General features: G+C 35.2%; 1 protein-coding gene across 2 annotated transcripts in view; it reads left to right on the plus strand.

Moving 5' to 3' along the window:
• LOC150087197 (rab GTPase-activating protein 1-like) overlaps nucleotides 1-24,628 on the plus strand; it is a 435,279-nt gene that overhangs the window by 395,152 nt on the left and 15,499 nt on the right. The window contains exons 23-25 of one of the 2 annotated variants that reach the window (XM_090373009.1): nucleotides 202-285; nucleotides 16,343-16,414; nucleotides 22,877-23,074. In XM_090373009.1, coding sequence (XP_090229135.1) covers nucleotides 202-285; nucleotides 16,343-16,414; nucleotides 22,877-23,074 — 354 coding nt within the window. The remainder of the gene's footprint in view (nucleotides 1-201; nucleotides 286-16,342; nucleotides 16,415-22,876; nucleotides 23,075-24,628) is intronic. The other variant, XM_090373010.1, reaches the window with a different exon arrangement.

Below are 24,628 nucleotides of genomic sequence, written 5' to 3' on the forward strand. Positions count from 1 at the left end.
TTTAATTTTATTTGTAATTAGTAGTTGTCAACAAAATTACTGAATATTTCAAGTTTCAGCCTTTAGTTAACTTTTTTCTCTTTTTTTACCATATTATTTGCTTTTAAACAGTGAACTCGTATTACAATTTTTATGGGAAGCAGTTAATATTTTTAAAAAAATTTCTGTTCTTGAACTAATTTTAATTCTGTGATGCTGTAGCTGAAGGAAATGTGTAGGCGTGAACTGCAACAAGCAGAAACAGAAATCATGCGTAATAGCACAATCATAGCTGATTATAAACAGGTATGCCAATTTACTTTTTTTAAATTTAATTTAAATTTATCAATGAATTACTTAAACTTTGCTAACTAAATAAAAGCATGCATTTAATATCAAAATTTTAATGCAGTGGTTAACAAAATTCTTACCATTAATGAAACCCTTTCTTCAGTTCCTTTAGTAATGCTTAATTATTTTCTTTAGTAATGCATTATTTATAATCTGCATAAATTGAGTTTCACATAACCTCATTAATTTGATAGAATATAATAGAACTATGATGCTCGATATGTTCTACATTGATTTCAATATTTGTAGAAGAATAAGAGAAATTTACCTCAACGTGATACATAGAACGCCTCCATATGATACTCTCTAGAAATTAAAATGAATAAAAGATTAACGCAAAATGATTACAGTAAAACATCAGTTGAAAAGGATTCAAAAATTAATTAAAAATTCAAATAACAATTTAAAAAATTAATTTTAAAAGTTTAATGTAAATTTTGAAAAGCGATTTTCCTTTCTGAAGCACTTTGCTTTGACAGTGCTTTTCAACCTTATGTCATGATCACAGAAATGGAAATTACGGAGTATGTGAGCTTGAATCTTAAATAGAGGGATTATTTGTCCTCCTCGTGCATGTGTGTGAAAGGCCACGATTATTTATCTTCGCACATGCAGGCAAAAGGCCACTAATTGGAGGTTAGATATGGACGGCAAACGTTAATGGAATTCTAATGTAATTTAATTACGATGGTTTCTGCAATTAATATTCTCATATAATTACGTTGGACACTATTTTGGCCTCGTTAAATAAAAATGTATGGTTTTCATTAATGGCATGAACAGCTAATTCTGAACGAGAAACACGTACTGAGGATGCGCGCTGTTTTACTCGCATATTCAGCAGAAATTACATAGATCCTTGGTAAGACTGGTCACAATCACTGCAAGAAATGTTGTGTACCAAGTCATTTATTTGTGTTGCAAAAGAGGAAAGGACTAAGCGATTGTTCAGTGTAGCATGTAATTTCTGTATTGGTCTGGCCACAGTTTTAAATTCGGTATCTTTAAAGAATCTGTTAAGCTGGCCGTGCCACTGTTTAAGTATGGGACAGAAATAAAGTATTTATTGATGTTACTATTGTTGGTGTAGTTGTAGTTTTTTGTATTGGTTGGTGTAGTGTAGTGTAGTTTTTTGTATCCTATCCTTAGCTTGTACCCTAATTTGGTTTATTGTAGCAAGGGGGTAACCCCTGTTTAAGAATCTGCTGGTTAATATCTGTATTTCTGAGTCGTATACATTTTACGGCTTTTTTACCACATATCACATACTATGGTAAGTATTTAGATGATGTTCTGGTTATTACTGACAGTAGCACTATTCAAGACATTTTACATTCATTTAATAATATTCATCCTCAATTTTACATTGGAAAGGGAAAATACGGATATTAAATCATTAAATTTTTTAACGTTCTGAAAAAATGACTACATTGCCATGTCCCAGTTAAAGGAATCGAAGTCCAGAACAACATTCTTGCATTTTTTGGTCAGGTAAAACTGCATAAGACCAGATTTCCTATTCGGCCCATTGTTTCTTACAGAAACTCAGCATTTTCATCCTTAGCCACACATGTTATAGTACAGGTGACCCCCGCTTAACGCTGATCATTCGTTCCGGAAAAACAGAGCGCTAAGTGAATCCGCGCTAAGCGAGCGCCGCTTTCCCATAAGGTAACATATGTATTTGTGAGTTGTGGTCGGTGCCATAGGATATTTCCCAATCAATAATAAATGGTAATGAAAAGATGCACAAATGTCGGTCAAAATATTTAATATTCAAATATTTGCACATATAAAATATTCTGCATTACATACGTATAATTATGTGGTAACTACTTGCATATAAAAGTAAACTTAAAATTCCAATTAAAATAATGAATTTAATTTAATGGATGAATTTAATCATGAAAAATGTGTCGATTTTGGGTTGAACTTTGGCCCTCTCCCAAATAAACTAAAAGGGGTATTAATTTTAAATGGCCCGCAGCGTTACCACCCAACAATAAAGTCAACTGATCCTTCGCGCTTTGAAACTTGGCATGTTTTTTCTTCTTTCAATATGAAACTTCTTTTAGGTATTCGTTTCCACAAAAGTCCTGCTTCATCTATGTTAAAAACTTGTTGAGAAGTATAACACATAATACCCCTCTTCAATAATTTTAACAAGTTCTTTTTGTAAAGTTTCGGCTCCTTGATCTGCACTTGCGACTTCTACCTGGATTTTAAATCTATTCTACCAGCCCTTACCAGTTTTAAATGGTTCCACTTTTTTTTTTTTTTTTTTTTTTTAGGCGAGTTTTCTTCAGATCATCATATTAGCTAATCTCTTTCTCTCTCTCTCTCTCTCTCTCTCTCTCTCTCTCTCTCTTTTTTTTTTTTTTTTAATATTTAACTTAACTGAATTCTGCATTGAAATATTATCTTCAATAAAATTAGTCTTTCCATTTCAATCCTAATGGCCAGCCTAGTCCTAGTTGCTTGCAGTGGAACAGCTATCTTTCCCGCTGCAAAAATTAATTCTTTATTTTTTTATGATTGTTCTTACAGTTAAACTTGCAAGTCCTAAATTATGGCACGCATCCGCTTGTCGTTGACCGGAATCGATTCGTTTCAAAACGTCTAATTTAATTTTCAAATTCAGTCTTTTTCTTACATTTATAGTCTTCGTACTGCGCCCAGACGTTGTTGCTTTTTCATTCCTATCGGTCATTATTAGCTCTTCGAAAATATAACTGCGTTGGTTGAATTAATTATTATACAATGTTCAATTAAACTTTCCGTTACGCATGATGTTTAATACTGTACTGAGTGATGACTAGACTTTACAAGCAATATATTTGATCATTTTTTAAAATGTTGATCTGGGAACTACGTAACAAGTGACTGTACTGCAATTAAATTAACGTGCGAGAAAATTTCACTGAGCGTGGGAAAATTTCAGCGTAGGAAACGTTTTAATGCTGTTTTGCTATTCATTTTCAAGCTATCAACTCCATCAAATGAAACGATTTCATTAAATATGTCAAAATGTAATCTGTAAGCGTTATAGCGAATCAGCGTAAAGCGAACCGCGTTATAACGGGGGGCCTGCTGTATTATAAAACCCTTTAGACAGGCGATGCAATTTGGGATAAAAACTACTTTAATAATCTTAAGGACTGTAGACTTATGTGATAATGATAATTTGTTCTCAGTGGATGTTACTTCGTTATATACAAATGTAAACGTTGAATACACATTATGTATTCTTGGGATATGTTAAATAATAACTCTATACCGATTAATTATACAATGTTTTCTATTAAGGAAAATTTTCGCTTAATTAAACTTTTAGTTGAAACCAACTATATCACCTTTCGAGAAAAAGTGTACAAACAAATTTTTGTTTTGCCAATGGGTTTGAGTCTAAGCGGCTTAATATCGTAGGTCTATCTCTCAACGATTGAGCATGTACATTTGACGCCTTTTCTACCCCGTATCACATATTATGGGAGGTATTTAGATGATGTTCTGGTTATTACTGATTTTTTTTTTTTTTTTTATGAGTACCCCAAACACGAGAGGTATTATAACCTATAGTACTTAGTACCGTGCTTGGGTTGGAGGTTGAGAACACGAAAGAAGATATTTGTTGATATTGGACTTGAACTTCTGTAGATTGTAATTTTCAGGAAATACGTATGAAGGAAGGTTGTTCCAGAAAACGGCAGTTGAATGAATAAATGAGGAAGATGAAAAGTTGGTTCTGTGGGTTTGAAGTTGGACAGTAAATGGATGTTGGCTGGTGGCGGCACGTGTTCGGACTGTTTTGAAAGAGAGAGAGGGAATAGAAGCCAATTCAGAAGAACAGTGCCCGTGGAAGTATCTGTAGAAGAGGCATGCAGCAGAAACAGCAGAAACAGTGCGTCTATGAGAAAGCGAGTGGAGAGACTCTGTTAGAGATGAATCATTAATTAACCTAACTGCCCTCTTCTGAATGGAATCAAGAAGCCTGAGAGAGGTTTTGGGGGCACCACCCCAGATGTGGGAACAATATTCCATGGCAGGGCGGATTTGCGATTTATACAGAGTGAGCAGCTGTTTGGGAGAAAAGTAACGCCGAGAGCAAAAGAGAAAACCAAGTTTTTTAGATGCAGAGGAAGCAATATTTGTAATGTGCTTGTGCCAAGAGAGATTAGAAGTCAGGGTAATCCCCAAAAGAGATATATCATTTTGCCTAGAAATCGGAGTGTCACTAAAGATAAGCATAGGAGCAGAAGAATCCTTTTTGCGAGATATAAGACAAGATTGAGTTTTAGAAGGGTTGAAATCAACTAAGTTGTCTTTGCCCCACTGGAGAATTACCTGAAGATCGGCATTTAAGGAATTGGTAGCAGATTTTCGAGAACTTGAAGCTGATTGAGCTGGACAAGGTTTCTCAAAATGGAAAGTGGAATGCAATGTACTATCATCGGAAAAACTATGGATAGGATTTCCATTCGATGCAAGAAGGTCATTAATATACAAGAGGAAAAGAGTGGGGGGAAAAACTGAACCTTGGGGGACACCGGCATTAGTGGAGAAGTTAAAAGACAGAGAGCCATCTACCATCACCCTCAGTGAGCAATCAGAGAGAAAACTGGATAACCAATTACTAAAAACAGTTGGCAAACCATAAGATGGAAGCTTGTTTAGAAGACCTTTATGCCAAACACGATCGAAAGCCTTTGAGATGTCAAGAGCAACTACTTGTGTTTCACCGAACCTTTCCATTGAATTAGTCCATAAATGGGTTAACATAAGCCAGAATATCACCAGTGGATCGACACTGACGGAATCCATACTGGCGATCGTTGATCAGACGGAAGGTTTCTAAGTAGTTTAAGAGTTGGCGGTTAATTGATTTCTCCATTATTTTAGAAAGAGTAGAAGTAATTGCAATGGGACGATAATTGGATGGGAGGGATTTGTCACCCTTTTTAGGAACTGGCTGGATATGAGCAAATTTCCAAGCAGAAGGAAAAACACCTTTGGAATAAGAAAGTGAAAAAAGGCGGCAAAGAATAGGAGTAAGTTCAGGAGCACAGGTTTTGAGAACAAGTGGAGAAATACCATCAGGACCTGGAGCTTTCTTAGCATCAAGATTCATCAAAATCCTTCTGATATCCTTTTGACGGAAGACCACAGGAGGCATTGAATGGAGCGTGTTAGGAATGGTGGGAGGTGTTTTACCTAGATCATTAATACATGAGCTCAAAGAAAAATAGGATGCTAGCAGGTCAGCTTTATCCTTGGCTGAAGTGACAACAGAACCATCTGGTTTGGACAGAGGTGGGAGCAGAGATGGGCAAAAGGTGCGGCCAATAGCTTTGGCAAGAGACCAGAATGCTCGGCTACCATTAGGGCAAGAAGCAAGTTTTCTACTCTTAGCCTGTTCAAACTCTAGTTTGGACTGATTAATAACTGCTTTACAATTGTTGCGAGCTTTGGTGTAGGCAGAAAATGAAACTGAAGAATTAGAAACAAGCCAATTACGATATGCAACGTTCTTCTCTTGGACAGCCTTAGCACATTTATTGGAAAACCAAGGTTTAGATAAAGGATGAGATTTTAAAGTGGAGTGTGGGATAAAGGATTCCATTCCTGCAAGAATAATTTCACTGACACGATCTGAGCAAACGTTGACATCAGAAGTTTTGAAACAGTAATCAGACCAAGGAAAAGAAGAAAAGAAGTCTCGCAGGTCATCCCATTTTGCATTCTTGTAATGCCAAACAATACAAGGTTGGGAATAGCCATGAGATAAAGGTTCCATTGGAGAAGAGGCAATCACCAAGTTGTGATCTGAAGTGCCTAAAGGACCTCTCATTTCGACCTTGTACTTAGAAGGGTTGTTTGTGAGAAAAAGATCAAGCGTATTGGCTGTATGATTAGGATTGTCCGGTATTCTTGTAGATAAATGAACAATCTGTGCTAGGTCATTAGTAATTGCAAAAGCCTCAGCATCTCGACTTGCTGGGTCGGTGTGACTAGAAAACGGAAGCCAGCTGGAGTTGTGAACGTTAAAATCACCAAGGAAAATTACCTCACTGTTAGGAAAGTTGGACTGGAGAAAGTCAAGTTGCAAAGAGAGGAAGTCAAAGAGCTCCAAGTGATTAGTGGAGTTGGGAGAACGGTAGAGACAACAGATGAATTTTACACAATAAGGTAGAGAGATTTTAAGCCAGAGAAGATCAAAGAGAGGAGATTCCAAATTGCCAAGTCTCTGACCGGGAATATCAGAACGGACATATGCACAAGTACCACCTTTGAGGCGAAAGGAATCGTACAGCAAATAATTTGGACATCTGAGATGAGCAGTAGTTGAATCAACTGATAACTGAGATTCAGTCAGAAAAAGTACATGGGGTTTGAAAGACTGCAAGTGGAAATGGACATCGTTGAGATTTGAATTGAGACCACGTATATTTGTGAAATGAATTAGGAAGTCCTTGGGAGGTTTAGATCTTTTCGCAGATAAGCTTACTCTATTATTTTGACAATTCATGGTGTATTGAATAGTAAGAAAAAGTGGGTGGGACATGCTGTATGAAGTAATAAAATTTTTGGATATGGCGTACATGTGGTAAGAATATACCCAGATCCTTGACATAACGTGGCCTCGACAATGCTCCCCGCATACACACTACTCGGACTCTCTCCAGTCACTATCTGGCAGAGTAGAGGTAGCAAGATTATACACTAGCTGATCCGGAAGCTTCCTAGAGAATTACCAATAGGTTCAGTCCGGTGTACTAACTAGCGGCCGGGCTGCGAACACCGTTTTAGAGCTGTACCCTCGAAATGTAAGGAATATTGGATCTCGCCACGACATTCATCATAACCTCAAAAATCATCAATCATACTGCATGATGGAAGAGATAGGGAAGGGTTGGCCGGAACTTAGCTCTAGAGACTAAACATGGGTTCCACCACTTCAAGCCTCCAATAAGCAAAGTGGTGGTATTTCACCAGTTGATGAGAGTCATCTACCACCTAGTAAAGTCATCTACCACCCATGAAAGTCATCTACCACCTGATAGTAGCACTATTCAAGACATTTTACATTCATTTAATAATATTCATCCTAGACTCAATTTCACATTGTAAATGGAAAATACGGATACTGTGTCATTAAATTTTTTAAATTTCACACTTATTCAGGACACGAATAAAATGCAATTTAACATCTATCATAAACCAACAAACACCGATATGCTTGTATGTTATAACAGCTATCACCCATTTACCTACAAAAGATCTATCTTTAATCATTTTCTCAACGCCTATAAATATTCAATGATGGAATCTGCTTTAGACTCAGAAATACAGATATTAACCAGCAGATTCTTAAACAGGGGTTACCTCCTTGCTACAATAAACCGAATTAGGGTACAAGCTAAAGATAGGAAACAAAAAACTACACCATCAGCAATAGTAACATCAAAAACTACTTTATTTCTGTCCCATATATTAACAGTGGCACAGGCAGCTTAACAGATTCTTTAAAGATGCCGAATTTAAGAATGTGGCCAGACCAATATGGAAATTATTTGGTATACATTTCTTGCAGTGATTGTGACTTGTCTTACCAAGGACCTATACAATTTCCACTGAATATCTGAGTAAAACAGCACGCATCCTCAGTAAATACTTCTCTTTCAGCAGCATCAGAATTAGCCTTTCATGCCATTAACAAAAACCATACACTTTTATTTAACGAGGCCAAGATACTTAAGTGTTCAACGTAATTATACAAGACTGTTAATTGCAGAAACCATTAAAATTAAATTCCATTAGAATTCCATTAACGTTCACTGTCCATATCTAATCTCTGATTTGTGGTCTTTTGCATGCATGTGCAAAGACAAATAATCGCAGCCTTTCACCCACATACGTGAGGACAAATAATCTCTCTATTTAAGATTCAAGCTCACATACTCCGTAATTTCCATTCCTGTGATCACAACATAAGGTCGAAAAGCACTGTCAGCTTCAGGAAAGAATATTGTTTTTTGAATTGTTTTCAATTGATTTTTTACTGTAATCATTTTGCATTAATCTTTTGTTTGTTTTAATTTCTGGAACGTAGCATACGGAGGTGTTCTACATATCATATTGAGGTAAATTTCTCTTATTCTTCTACAAATAACCTCATTAATTATTAAACTCCCTTTAACAATTAATTAATAAGGTTCCACTGATATAAAGTTAAAATTTTAAATAAAAGGTAATGGTCTTTTTCCTTTTGCCTAATTTAATTTAATGGTTTAATTTAATATATAATTTAAAATATTAATTTGCACTAACTGGCAAAAGCCTCATTTGCTTTAAACTTAAAAGCAAAATAAGTTTTCTATAAATTGCCAGCCTGTATAAAATAATATATTTGTTAATATTTTCTTTAGTACTGCAGTATTCATTTGTCTTTTGTAGTTTTTCCAGCAAGTTTACTTTTTCCATTTTTTTTAATATGCAAGTACACATTGTTTTATTTATTGACATCGACATAATCTCTCCAACCAAAACATGGGGAGAATGCCTTCATTAGGCATTCTCCTCGTGTTTTGGATGGAGATTATTAGTCATGTACTAATATATGCTTTCAATTTCTATATCTTGGATGGTAAGTGTCAACAGGTTTATGTGATGTGTTCACTTGTAGTTAGTGAACGGCGCCTCCGTAGCCAGGTGGGAAGGAGCAGCAGTGCGTAGCACACGCTTCTTGATTAGACCGGGGTTCGAGCCCGTCACCACCAAATACGGAGGATGCGGCAAAGGTCAGGGAATGACCACCGCATATCCCGGAGCAATATGGCCTTAGTTGCTAATGCTCCTAAAAACCAAATAACAAACTTGTTGTTAGTTAATTCTCCTAATGATTTGATTTTGAAAATGTGCAGTTTTTCCTGTAGATTGATTTAAATAATGATATAAAAATGTGATAGCCTGACATTCTTTCCTGATGGAAGAGAATATGTAAATAAACAGTTGTAAAACTCATAGTTATATTTCTTTAATTTTTTTTTAAAAATATTTCATTCAACTAATTTCAGTATTCAGATACACCCGTGTTAAACTGAAATAGTAAATATATTTGCAGGTGTTCACCATTAGTGTTTGGATAAGCTATAAATACTAACTTTTTTTATTCATAAGTCATCACATAACAAAAGTGGCACCCATTGCCTTTTATTAAAAATGAATTTTATGTAATTGAAGTGCAGAGATATTAATCTGCTGCTTCCATTGTCATGATATGTGTAAATCTGCAAGGTAATAATTTTAAGTAAGAAAATTTGATATTTTATGATCACCTGTAACTAAAGACAGTGTTTCCGAGATATCAAGAACAAGTGTATGAAACTTCAGATGCTTCCAAAGTTTCTCGCACTAAACAAGCTGGATTATTTAGTCAAACGGCAGATCTTGGATGATATGATAAGCTACATATGTGTTAGCCCATATGTAGCTTATTATATGTAGCGTAACCAACAAAAATGGCACATCATAATTTCCTTTAAGATGTGTGACTGCATTGTACTGATTTATTTCATTAATGGAAAAAATGTAATTTTTTAAGTCATTGAAAAAACTGAGAAACCTTCTCCAGCACTGAAACACTTTCTGGTCAGAAGTGTTTACTACGTGCCTTTGAAATTTTTTTTTTTTTTTTTTTTTTTTAAATAGTGAGAAAAACTGAAAATATATTTTTTAAAAAATTAATGCTTATTTATAATGTGTATAATTTATTTTGGATTTCTATTGTAAAAATGTCTACATTGCATTAAAAAAATTAGTTGTTGAGATCTCACAACCTCTATATTTATGTTATATATAAAAGTATATATAACATAAATACTTTGTGTGATATGTTATTTCTATTTTGCCCATTAACTCTTATTGTTACTTTTATTTTCTCATTCTTTTTAAATCATTCCAGAATTACATAAAAAAATTCAGCAATATAATTAACTGCTATAATTAATGAAGTTCACGCTATGAAAACAATTCTAGAGGTTAAGGAAAAAACAGTTTCTCTCAATGAGTATGAACAGAATGTTAAGCATGTTTTTTTTTTTTTTTTTTTTTTGTTTTTTTTCCTCCCTTTATCTCTGATTAATAAACATTTCAAGAAAAGAAAAATTATTGTTATAGCCTTTATAAAATATCAAATCCCATAAATTAAAATTGCATTGTAAAGAGTTTTTCCTTATTAAAAATTTAATCAGGCCATATTCTCATTTTTGGTATAAAAGAAAACATAAGACTGCATGGGGAAAAATGTGAGGATATTTATTCTGGACTAAGATTAATTTATATAAGAGTTGATTTAGCACTTGTTTTGGGAACTACCTTGCTCCTGATGTTGCTATATATTATTAATCATTAAGTTAAGATATAAAGGTTGTCTGAATTAAGAGTGACAAAATTATAATAAAATAAAATAACTTTTTTTGTGTATATACATGCATAAATATCTACTGTAGTTTATAGAGATAAATGAGGTGGGTGGGAATTACATACTGTATAATTTATAATAGAATAAACTAAATATCATGAAAAATTATCTTCTTCAAAAAACCTCAAATCATCTGAAATTTTATATATATATATATATATATATATATATATATATATATATACGTTTCCAATAGTTCGATTTTCTTAAATACTGGTGTTTTTTACATATAGGTATTATTGTTAATACAATATTGGTCTTTAAGCTAGCCTTATCTCGGTTATCTTAATTTCCCATGGCCTATACATTTAGGATTTAGAAGCTTATTGCGTATTGCTAAAGAAATTTATCAGTATGTAAGATAAAGTGTCACTATGGTCGCGGAGATGAACAGTGGGTAAAGTTTGAAGCTCCTGCAAAAGATAAGTGTTTTGCATATTTTTACAGTATTTTTGATTGGTTAATATATTAAATTGTTTTACAAAGATGATAAATAGGCTTAGTTGCGTTCATTAGCTTAATTTAAAATTTAACTAGTGATTATTGTAAGCTACGCTCACTGTTTGTACCACTATTGTATCAGTGTTTAGCATGAATATTGTAGAACGTAACCAGTAGTGCAGAAGAATACTAGGGTTTTAATCATGATAAATAAGTGGTTTGAAGGTGTTAATCACTTGTTGGGCATATATCTTTTGTATTAAGCTAAGGATATAACTAATGTAACATTGTGATCGTTATGATATAGCGTAACTTGGTAGCGTATATCTCGAACTTGACAGTGTAGGGTATAACATAAAACTAGATAGCATAATACGTATTGCTACATTAGCTTAGCAAAGTATTGTGAATTAAATTTATCAACCTTATTACTTTTCATTGTTAATCAATTAAATAGTATTTAAACAGAAATCATGTCCCAAGACTAGATCAGCAAAGCAACAAGCACGAAGTAGTGGGAGTGCTGTGGCTCAGAGGAGAACTGCAGGAGGCGATTCTTCAACACATCACAGCCTAAAAAAATGTGCAGCTTGTGGAATGTTTACAGATCTTTCTGGAACAAGGCATGATCTACCCATGGAGGATGTCTTTGTGTGTGCGCTAGGTGCAGAGAGTGTTGTCAAGAAATTAGGCACCAACTCAGTGTTCTGATGGGTGTTTATGAGAGTTTGAGTAGAGTAAATACCCTCGAAGGAATTGAAATGGGGGACACATCAAGCTCTCAGCTGCTGACATCAATGCCAGAGCTTGGACTCGATCGTCAAGCAACACAGCGGAAACCTTCAGGGCAAAATGTGCTGATCCCACAGGAGCTAGTTATTGTTGGTGACTCTATTGTCAGGGAGATGGGAGACATATGCAAAAAGGATAGGTGGAATAGAATTGGGGTATGTCTACCAGGAGCAAACATTGATGACATTGTAGAGCAGATATCATCTTTTAAGGGCACAAAGGGTAATGTTCTTGTACACGTTGGCACTAATAACATTAATAGAGTAGGAGATCTGCAGACTTGCTTTACAAGTACAGGTCACTGTTCAAAAAAAGGTGAGTTAGGGTTAAATTTGAAAGTGCCTGCAATTCTGCCCAGACAAGATAGGAGGGAGTATACGATGAGAGCCTTATCAATCAATTCAGCCCTGGAGAGACTGTGCAAGGCTCATGGGGTAAAATTTTTCTCAGCATGGTCTGTGCTTTCTAACAGAGGAGACTGCTTCTACAGGGATGGGATACACTTAAATAGAAAGGGTGCAAGAATATCTGCTGATACTGTCGAGGCAGTGTTAGGTGGGTCAGAAAACTGCTAGCTTCAGGGGATTCACAGACTAAAAGATTAACATAGCTGCAGGCAGAGGCCAAAGCGATTCTCCCAATGCTCCTATTGTAATGAGCAGCAGCCTAGAGAGCAAGCTGCTGGGAATTTCAAGAGCTGCTGGCAGTCATCATGGAACACATAAATACATGGGCTGTGTTAGAGTAACTAAGAGTAAGAACAGATGCGTGTATACTTGCATGTACACCAATGCTAGAAGTATAGTAAATAAATTTGATGAATTTGAGGTGCTGGGCAAGACATCAAAGACAGATATTGTTTGGATATCATAACTTGGTGTCACACAGATATAAGGAATGCAGAATTGCAATTTGGGGAGTATAATGTGCACAGAAAGGATAGGAAGGGAGGAGGGATTATGCTGTTAATTAGTTAGGAAACACACGAAATCTAAAGAAGTGCATCTAGCTGACATGGGTGGACAGTACAATGTTATTATTATTATTATTATTAATAGCCATATGGTGCAAGGAAGCCTGAGTCTTATGCTGCACCAGGAAAAAAAAAAAAAAAAAATTCCCAAGTTACCCTGAGAGTGAGAGTGAGAGAGAGAGAGAGAGAGAGAGAGAGAGAGAGAGTCAAAAGTAGAAGGGAATCACCAAGAAAATGAAGAATGATGATATCCAGCTCAGGACCCTGGGTGTGCCAAGCCCATACTCACCAGATGTGAGCCCCCGGTGTTACTTGAGCCAGTTTGGTGTGACTAAGCACTGGACAATGAACCTAGTACAATGAACAACTGTACAGAGAAATAGAATGGGCCAGTAAATCAGATTGTCTTATAATGGGGGATTTTAACTTCCCAGATATTGAGTGAGACTTGTGATTTGGTCACTCACACACTAATAAGGCTGTTGTAAATTTATTAGATGATTGTTTAAATTGATAATGATGGTTTTAACAGATTTAAACACTGGAAATATACTCCCAGAACTATGTTCAGGGTCCTACTATGGGAATGGGAATAGCAACTCTGAACTGCTCGAGCACAATCTATTTCCATCTTTTCCGTATACTTTACACTTTCATACCGTTCTATATTTTTATTTCTCGTGAGCGATTAGTTTACTAAACACAATATCAAGGAGCTTTGTTTAGGCGAAAACAAGTAAAACACTTGTTTTTGCCTAAACAAAGTTTAGTGACTATTTACCACTGCTTTGTAAGCTTGTTATTCCTTTCTATCCTGGGATTTACTACTTCATGTGTATAATACTATCCCAATATACATTCGTAATTTTAGTTTAATTTAATTTAATTTTGACTATTTTCTCTAACTTACAGTTTCAAACTTTTGACACGTCGGATAGCTGGTATAATTTATTATTTTCTTAACTTTTTTTCCAATTTCTTACACACGGGGTCACTAACATATACCATATATACTTTATATCAGACTTACTTGAAACTTTTTATGACTCTCCACTGCAGTACAGACCTCTCTCCTTGGTCATATACCAACTTGACCTCAATAAGTTATCCTCCTTCATTTTAATCTTTGACTTTACATTCCACCTCTGTCGGGTCAGCCATGAAATATACGTAGGCCTTATAATTTAAATTTTAACCCTTATCTTCTATACTGGCTTTTCATATTGTCAGGGAAATGGGAAATATATTGTGCAAAAAGGATAGGTGGATTACGACCAGGGTATGTCTGCCAGGGGCAAACGTTGATGATGTTATAGAGCAGATATCTTTTAAGGGCACAAAAGGTGATATTGTTGTACACGTTGTCACTAATGACATTAAGTGTAGGAGATCTGCGGATTTACTAAGCAAGTACAGATAAATGCTGAAAAAAAGTCGCAAGTTAGGGTTAAATTTGGAAGTGTCTGCAATCCTGCCCAGACATGATATATGATGAGAGCATTGTCAATCAATTCGGCCCTGGAGAGATTGTGCATGGCTAATTGGGTAGAATTTTTCTCAGCGTGGTCTGTGCTTATTAACAGGAGAGAGTGCTTCTACGGAGAGGGGGGGGTACCCTTAAATAGAAAGGGTGCAAGAATATTTGCTGATGCTATCAAGGCAACGTTAGGTGGGTCAGAAAACTGCTAGCTTGGAGGGGATTCGCAGACTAGGTTAACAGTAGCCGCTGAGGATTTCAGGAACTTCTGGGGGTCATGAAACAAGTAAATACATGGGCTGTGTTAGCGTAACTAAGAGTAAGTGTACATGCATGTATACTTTCATGTACACTAATGATAGGAGTATAGTAAACAAATTTGATGAATTTGAAGTGGTGGTGGTTAAGACATCCAAGGCAGATATTGTTGGGATATCAGAGACTTGGTGCCACTCAGATATAAGGGATATAAAGGACTCAGATATAAGGGATGCAGAATTGGAATTTGGTGAGTACAATGTGTACAGAAAGGATAGACAAGATAGGAAGGGAGGAGGGGTTATGCTGTTAGTTAAGAAACACACAAAATCTAAGGAAGTGCATCCAATTGATGTTGATGGACAATGCAATGTTGAGTCAGTTTGGTGTGACGTAAGCACTGGGAAAGCAAAAATGAGGGTAGGAGTTTGTTATAGGCCTAATGACTCTGATGAGTACAATGAACAATTTTACAGAGAAATAGAGTGGGCCAGTAAATCAGAGTGTCAGAGTAATCCCCCATTATAAAATGGGGGATTTTAACTTTCCAGATATAGACTGGAACTTGTGGGTTGGTAACTCACAACGGTACCTTGTCTCATTATGTTTTATCATGAGACTTTCTGTATTCTGTTAAAAATTATAAAGTAAGCCCTCCCCCCAACTCACTCATTTATCCCTATAAACCACAGTAGCTATTTAAGAGTATATGCATAAAAAAATGTTTTAAGTTTTTTTTTTTTTGTTTTTTTTTATTATAATTGTGTTTCTTTTAATTCAGAACCTTTATATCTTTAACTTACTGATTAATATCCCTTTAATATATTACAGCCTCAGAAGAATGGGGAAAGGCAGCCTCCCAAAATGTTAATGCTAATAATAATCCTTGCCCTCCCAAATTGATTCAAGTAAACTAGCTTTAATTTATAATATCCTCACAGTGATTCTTTACACAGTCTTGTGTTTAGCTTTATACCATTTCTGCTCCTGGGTAAAATGAAAAATGCCTTTCACGCAGTATATTTTAGATTTCTTATCTTTCAAAATTGAAAGATGGGAAAAGCAGTTTTTATTTATCTCATTAAATGAAACAAATTCAACTGATATATATTATGACTTTTTTTTGAAGAGGACTAAAAATAGGTCTATCATTAGTTTGAAAATAAATTATGAATGTGGATGTAGTTTTCATCCTGTATAGAAATATTTAAAAGGGGGAAAAAATAGGATTTGAATCAACCAGCTAATCCATTGCACGTAAGTTTAAACTTCCATTTTTCAAAGATTAAATCTAATAGCTGGTCATCTTTGATTTAATTTAATTATATCTAGTGGTAATATTTTATGATATGGTCTGAATAACTAAATTTTTAATAACTAAATTTATATTTAAATTGTATACAATACATAAAAGAATAATAGAAGTCAGTAATTTACTCTGTAGTATTAAGAGTACAGATATTATCTAGATTTTCGAATAACTTTTAAATTGCAAGTTTAATTAATTAAATATCAAGAGACAGGCATCAAATTAGAATGTAATTAGAATCTGAAATTACATCACATTGCATATTTATTATTTATGCCACAGATCTGTAGTCAGCTAAGTGCGAGATTAGAAAAAGAGCAGTCCTCATCAAGACTTACTTTAGAAAGTTTAAAGGTTAGTATATCTAAATATTGAAAATTTCATTTTAAAGATTTTATATCACTTCTAATATTTTATGATCTGATCTGTTACCTACCATATGTAATAGTGTATACATTGTATTTTTTTATTAAAAACATACTCTAAAATTATGCTTCACACAACAAAACATGCAAACAGATTAAATATATAACATAAATTAATACTGTACACTACCACAATGTTTATGAAGCAAAATACACTTATTAAAATTGTCATTCCCCAGAGGAGTTAATGGAACAGTTAAAAAATTTCCATGTCAAACACACAAATTTTCGTACAGGCTAAAAGCTTGAAGTGCAGTTAATCAGGATACAGGGCCACTGGAGTGGTCAGTACAGCATGCTATTATTTGTTGAAAAGAAAACAAATATTGCTAATAAAATTCTTAGAAAGGCTTTTAAGATTCCCATACCACATTTATTCAATGAGATATACCAGTATGTTTGAATGGAGTTGCATTGTTGAGCTCTGTGAGGCTGCATGGACTATCTAATATCCATGATATTTAACAGTGTATACAATGTGTTACAACATAATTTCTCATGCAACAAATAACATATTGTTATTTATGTTTGATGAGATTCTAGAACAGTTGTTCAGTGTCAGAACGAGTGAATAGCAAAACACAGATTTTCCTTTCTGAAAATGATTAGTGATTATTAATTTGCTCTTTTGGGCATTTTTGTTCTCGAGATATTAAATGTACCAAGCACCATTATTAATGATCTTATTCAACTTGTGCATTTACTAGAATACCAGACAATCCAAACCACACACCTAAGCACTCTTGATCTTTTCCTGGCTAACAATCCTTCAAACTATATTCTACGTTAACTATCTGCTAAATATCTCATATCGTGACTTGATGGTTTCTTCACAAACAGTGCCTCTTTCCATAGCTATTCTGAGCTTCAAATTGTTATGCATTATAAAAATGCTAAATGGCATGATTTGCACAATTTTTATTCCTCTTACTTGGTTGGACTACTGTTTTAAAATTGATTCTTATATTTGCTCATATCATGGGACTGAAATTATTCTGTTAGAGTTAAAATTCTTTATTCATTATCTCACTCTCAATTCTTCCTTTTTTTGGTGATGATATTCCAAAAAAATGTGGTTCCAAAAAAATGTGGTAAACTCTTCATAATAAGAGTAAAGCATATTGCAATTGGCTTGCTTTACTCTTATTATGCAATGCCTCCCAACATCTTTCAACCAAAAGAAGCTGAAAGAATCCTCCAGTTCTTTATGGTATAAAACACATTCCTGTCATCATGCAGAAATCTTGCAGAAAAGAATCAGCTTCTTCCATGTGAATACCTAACTTATAAACCCTATACATGCAAACTCATAACATATACAGTGTAATGCTGTCATGAATGAACAGTCTTCAAATGTTTATTTCTCCTCATCAAATATAAATTTAAAAAATTTACTTTATTGGAATTATTGAAAAATGCATGAATCTAATACTTTATATAAGAACCATGGGACTGAGAAATCTTGAGTTACACGCTACTAATTAGCATTAGCATTAGTAGAGGAATATGATGCAAGAAAGCAAGCTTATTCAGCATCAGCCAAAAAAAAAAAAAAAAAAACAACCACTACTCCCATTTCACCCCTCAATTCGTTCGAAATACCTGTCCAGCTGAGCCTTAAATTTGTTTAGGCTATCAACTTCAACAACAAGCGATGGAAGTCTATTCCACAAACCAACTACCCGCTGGCTAAAGGCGAATTTCCGCACATCTATCCGACATCCGTCCTTCCTCAATTTGAATTTATGCCCTCTCAGGTGATTATTCTGAGCAAGAGGAAGAATCCCATCGGCATTGAGCATGCTCAAGCCATTCAAAGCCTTGTACACCTCTATCAGATCACCTCGGCGATGCCTAGTCTCCAGGCTCTGTAATTTGCAAAACTTAAGCCTTTCTTCGTAAGAGCAACCCTTTGTTCCATTCACTAATCTTGTTGCCCTTCTCTGTACTCGTTCCAGCAGCTCTACATCCTTCTTGAAATGAGGCCTCCAGACCTGTATACAGTACTCAAGGTGTGGCCTGACCAATGCCTTATACAAGGGAATAATCACATCCCTGTCCCTGCTAGAAAAATTCCTGTATATCATTGACAAGACACCATGAGCTACTCTTGCAGCTCGTCTGCACTGCTCAGAGAACTTCATATCTGCCTGCACAATTACCCCCAGGTCCTTTTCATTCTCTACCACTGTCAGCGTAGTACCACAGAGTTGATACGTTGATCTGGGGTTACTGTTTCCCATATGTAGTACTTTACATTTGTCAATGTTAAACTTCATTTGCCACCTCTCAGCCCATCTGCTCAACCTTTCTAGATCCTGTTGCAGCAGCATAGTATCAGTAGTGTCCTTAACAACCCTGCCAACCTTTGTATCGTCTGCAAACTTGGACATTAAGCCTGATACACCATCATCAATATCATTTATAAATACAGAAAACAACAATGGACCCAACACTGAACCCTGAGGAACTCCACTAATAACATTAGTCCACGTTGAGCAGTGTCCATTGATTACCACTCTCTGTCTTCTGCCACTCAACCATCCCTTTATCCATAGCAGCAATTTGCCTCGAATGCCACACTTCTCCAATTTGTGCAGCAGTCTTCCATGCGCAACAGTATCAAAAGCCTTTCTAAGATCCAAATATATAATATCAAAGTTATTCCCTGCATCCAGTTCTTTTGTGACTACATCATAGTATCCAATCAAATTGGTCAGACAAGACCTGCCCTTAACAAACCCATGCTGTGTCTGAGCTATAACTGAATTCTTGTCCAGATGATCCTGCAGTGCTTCTTTAACCAGTGCCTCCATTAATTTTCCTGGAACCGAAGTTAAACTAACAGGTCTATAATTACCTGTGTCAGCCTTTGATCCTCCTTTGTGAATTGGGGTTACATTTGCACATCTCCAGTCCATGGGTACCTCCCCTGAGTCCAAAGAAGCTCTCATAATTATGGCTAGGGGTTTGCTTACTTCCTTTGCTGCCTCCTTTAATATAACTGGATAGATCCCATCCACCCCGGGTGCCTTTTTTATGTTTATCCTCAACAATTTCTCCTCCACTTTCCTCTCAGTTATTAGAAAATCATCTAGCTCACTGCCAATGTTTACTTCATCTACAACATTCCCCTTCCTGAATAACTCCTCATGTGTGAATGTAGATGCAAAATACTCGTTTAGATTGTTAGCCACCTGAGCTGGATCCTCAACTGTTGAACCATCAACATCCAGTGGACCAATCTGATTCATCCCTTTCCTTCTTGAGTTTAAATAGGTAAAGAACTCTTTTCTGTTTTTCTTTGCATCCTTTGCCAAGGATTTCTCATAATCTGCCTTTGCTTGCCTAATCTCCTTTGTGACTTGGTTACAGACCAACTTATATCTATCATAGGCTTCCACGTCACCCATTAATTTGTATGTATCCCATGCATTTTTCTTCTCTGCCATATGTCTCATTAGTTCATCTGACAACCATTTAGGCCTGAACCTTGAACAATATTTCTTGGTTGGTATGTAAAGCCTGGTAGCTTCCAAGATTAGTTCCTTGAATGCTTCCCATTTTGAATTTGCTGTTGGTAACATCATCAGTTGGTCCCACTGTATAGAATTTAAATACTGTCTCAGACCAGCATAGTCGCCTTTACGAAAGCAAAAACCCTTCCCTTTACCTCTGATGGTAGTTACCTCCTTGAGTAAATCCCACTTCAGCACACTGTGATCACTGCCACCCAGTGGTTCATTTATCTGCAGATTCCTAATGCATGAAGAATCACTACTGATAATCAGATCAAGAGTATTACTCCCTCTAGTTGCCTCCTGAACATGCTGGTGTAGAAAACAATCATCCAGTAAATCCACAAAAGCCTTGCTAGTGTGTGAGTGACCAACCCACAAATTCCAGTCAATATCTGGGAAATTGAAATCCCCCATTATAAGACTCTCTGATTTACTGGCCCATTCTATTTCCCTGTACAGTATCTTATTATACTCATCAGAGTCATTAGGCCTATAGCACACTCCTACTCTCAATTTTGATTTACCTATGCTTATGTCACACCAAACTGACTCAACACTGCACTGTCCAGCGATGTCAACTGGCTTCACTTCCTTGGATTTTATGTGTTTTTTAACTAATAGCATAACCCCTCCTCCCTTCCTATCCTGTCTATCCTTTCCGTAGACGTTGTACTCCCCAAATTCCAGTTCTGCATTCCTTATATCTGTGTGACACCACGTCTCTGATATCCCAACAATATCTGCCTTTGATGTTTTGAGTAATACCTCAAATTCATCAAATTTATTTACTAAACTCCTAGCATTAGTGTACACGCAAGTATACATGCACCTGTTTCTATTCTTAGCTACCCTAACACAACCCATGTGTTTACTTGTACCGCAATGACTTCCAGCAGTCTCTGAAATATCCTGCATCTTGTTTTTCAGGCTTCTGCTCATTCCAATAGAAGCAGTGCAAGAATCTCTTTCACCTCTGCCCGTGGCTACTGTTAATCCATTAGTCTTTGTCTCCCCCCAAGCTAGCAGTTTTCCGACCCACCTAACACTGCCTCGATAGCATAATTAACAGTCTACTGTAAAATTTGCTCACCAATAGTAACACACAATTCCATGACCTTAAAAAAAAAAAACCTATCCTTTGCCATAAATTAAGTGTAGACTGCAAACATGCCTTAATTTGAAAACAACTTTATGTATTGTACATTACTGTGTTTACTTCAAAGTTTGAGTGCAGCTTAAATTTTTTATTACTCTGAGATAAAAGCTCCACCCTGAATGTCAGGAAACACCCATATAATATTGCTGCTGGCTGACTACTCAGGTTGCATAATTATTGCATTTTCTGGAAAAATCAGATGCCAGATTAGACTTGCTGATTATATTTATATATTCTATGTATTTGGTAATTTCATTTTATAATTTTCAAAATTATTTTTCATTAAATTTCCTTGCATTTATTTTATTTATTTTTTTTCCATAGATTTAACCATCTTTGTTACCTAATTAAAAATAAACAAGAAATTTGATTGATAAATAAGTATTAAGACTCAATACAGTGGACTCCCGCTTTACTTTACGATGGACTCTCCGTTCACTATACGATATGTGGTTATTGTGATCCTGTTTGCGAATGGAAATTTAATTCTATTAAACAGCAATTCTGATAAGCAAAAATAGGAGGAATATTATCCACAGGCTATAAAAGTAAAGATTTAAAGCACAAATTTATACTTTATTACCTTGCCAATTAACAAAATTAAATGCAAAATAAAAATAAAATTACGCTTATGTACATAGTTAATTAATACTGTAATGTGTACATGCTAACTAATTGATATTTCTGTTCACTAACATTTTTATTGAGGGGTTGTAAAATTTAAAACAGTAAAAAAGATAAGCAGTCAATAACGAAGAACATGGCATGCATAAAATTGCAACTAACACGATACATGCAAGTGAGATACAGAGTAACAAGTTTACGAAAATTAAAAAATAAGAATGAAGAGAAGATTCTGAAAATTTATTCATGTTTTTTTATGATTGAAGATTCTGAAAATTTATTCATGTTTTTTTATGATTGAAGATTCTGTGGAAGTGGAAATCCATTTCACCATAACAATGTAAAATCCCACAGTATTCCAGCTATCAGTATTATCTCAAATGCAATAAGATCGACTCTACTACCCGTTTATAATAGATTGCACTAACAGAAAAGACCAATAAATGGGAAAGTTCAAATTGGTTTTATTGTTTTATGGTCGTGACCTCCAGAAATGTGCTTTAGGAAAATATCAAAAAGGCATTCAAAATTGATTCTTATAACCGAACATATGAAACAATGAAAGTGTAGTGCATTTTAATGATTTGAATTGGTTTTCTGAAATTTGATTCTATAAAACGGCTGATTCTGCTAACTAGTGACCATGTTAAGAATGCCTACTTATTTCACTTTACTGCTTACAATTGTCTCCAACCAGACTATGTGGTCCTTCTCTCAGCCAATAGCAGCCTTTGTAAACGTGTTGGCCGCATTTTGTTTTTGCATCCTTTAGTTGAGGTGATTTTTTGTGTTGTGCTTTAATCAATATATTAGTTTTAATCAATTTTTTTAATCAATATGTACAATTTCCATTATAAAAATCACCTTTTAGAAATATAAATATCTTAGTTTTATAGCGAAAACTTTCGAGGTCTTGGAACAAATTACCAAAAAATATTTTCACAATATGATGGTGTCTCTGGAACCGATTAATATCATAAAGTGGGGTCCACTGTATTTCATATTAAATGAACATTTAAAAACAAGTATTTTGCTTCTGCAATGCATTTGCTAGTAGTTTACTAGAACAGATTTTTTTTTCTTATTCCAGGCTGAGATAGAGACATGCGAACACTGCTCAAGGCTGCTGGACAGCCACAGACTTAGCTTACGTTTAACCAAAGACAAACAGGGACCTCCAGAGGACAGTGATTCTCAACTTCAGGATGCAGAAAGACAAGTGAGAGAGTTAGAGTTGGAATTAGCACAGACCAAGCTGGCCTTGGTAGAAGCAGAGTGTAAGAATCAGGTAAAATCAATATGAATGCAATTGTCCGAAGTGGTTCAGATATAAACAAAAATCTTTTTATAAAATTTTATTGGTGCTGGGTATCAATAACACAAATATTATTAGTTCTCAAGATAGTCTCTTCTTTCTTGCTGTTGTCTTGCTGCTAACTTACAATTTCTTCAAATGCAATATTTGGAGACATTTTGTATTGCTGGAATGAGAATTGGATGACTTTGATAACCTTATTATTATGAATTGTTTTACTACTTAAGAACTCTTTCAGTAGCTCAAGTAAGTCATAATAAGAAGGTGCTAAATCCAGATTGGGGTTATAAGTAAAAGGACCATAGTAACTGATTGTTACTATGGTTTCACAAGACTGACACTAACTTGGTGGAAACAAATGCCTTTGGCCTGTTAACCAAGTTTTGAATTCCATCAATGGTCTGTAAGAAAATCATTGATTATCATATCTCACAATTCATAGATCTGGGTGACGCTGCGGTCGTGGATGTGAACAGACGCATCGGCATGAAGCTCCACTTGATGTAAATGGTGGCGGACAGTTACCGACGATGATGTTGCTGGATTTGTATTGCTAATAGAATTTCACCATTGATTTTTTCATTCTGAGGGCAATTGCTGATGGAGATAAGTAATTTAATCCAGGTAAGAGTTTTTTGTTGCTTATAGTTTCTGCTTATTTTTGTGCCTTTGAGTGTGCTTTTGTGCAGTGGAATCACTACAGCGTTAGCGGTAGTAATCTCACTATTACAGTCACTGGATTGCTTGCACCTCAAAAACTCATATTTTGAGTATATTTGAGTATATTGAGTATATAAGTTAAAACCACGTACACTAAAGTTATTTTGGATGGTGAACTTGATTCTAACAGTAGTTTTAATTTATCTTTAGAATTTGAGATAATTTCCCCACAAAACTGGAAAAAAGGCGAATCTTGAGTTATAATAGGTATAGACTGAAAATAAGCATGTTAAATTCCCCCCTCAACGTAAGAGACAATACAAAAATGGATAAAATGACTGAAAAAGAACAAAATCTGGACGATAAAAAGCAAAAATACGGAAATGACGACTTAAACACAGATTATCCCAGACTCTGAAATAAGAGTATTAAGCGAAAGGACTCCCAACAACAATGACGAAATAAATAATGAAGACGTAGATACATATCCTCCAGGCCTCCTTGGAAAAGGGCCAAAAAAGGGAGGAACCTAGTTGAAAATAGAGAGGGTAAAGAGAAAGAAAATAGAGAACTGATTGATAACAAAACAAAAGAGGAAAAAAGGTTTCAGGCAATAAATGAGATGGAAGACCCAATTAAACAAATAGAAGATTTGAAACTCTACATAGAAGACTTACTCCACAACCAGACAAACAGAATAACATCTGTAACTAGACTGCAAGCAGTTAGTTGCTGGACAGTCTTGGAGCAAAGACTCATAGAACTAAACACAGAAAATAGAATATTAAGATCTAAAATAGAAAATGTGACTGAGAAAGAAACAATTACAGCAGGCCCCCATTATAATGCGGTTTGCTTTACGCTGAT

This window comes from Mastigoproctus giganteus, chromosome 4, assembly GCF_048544385.1.
Source record: "Mastigoproctus giganteus isolate SK-2022 chromosome 4, ASM4854438v1, whole genome shotgun sequence".
Taxonomy (NCBI): domain Eukaryota; kingdom Metazoa; phylum Arthropoda; class Arachnida; order Uropygi; family Thelyphonidae; genus Mastigoproctus; species Mastigoproctus giganteus.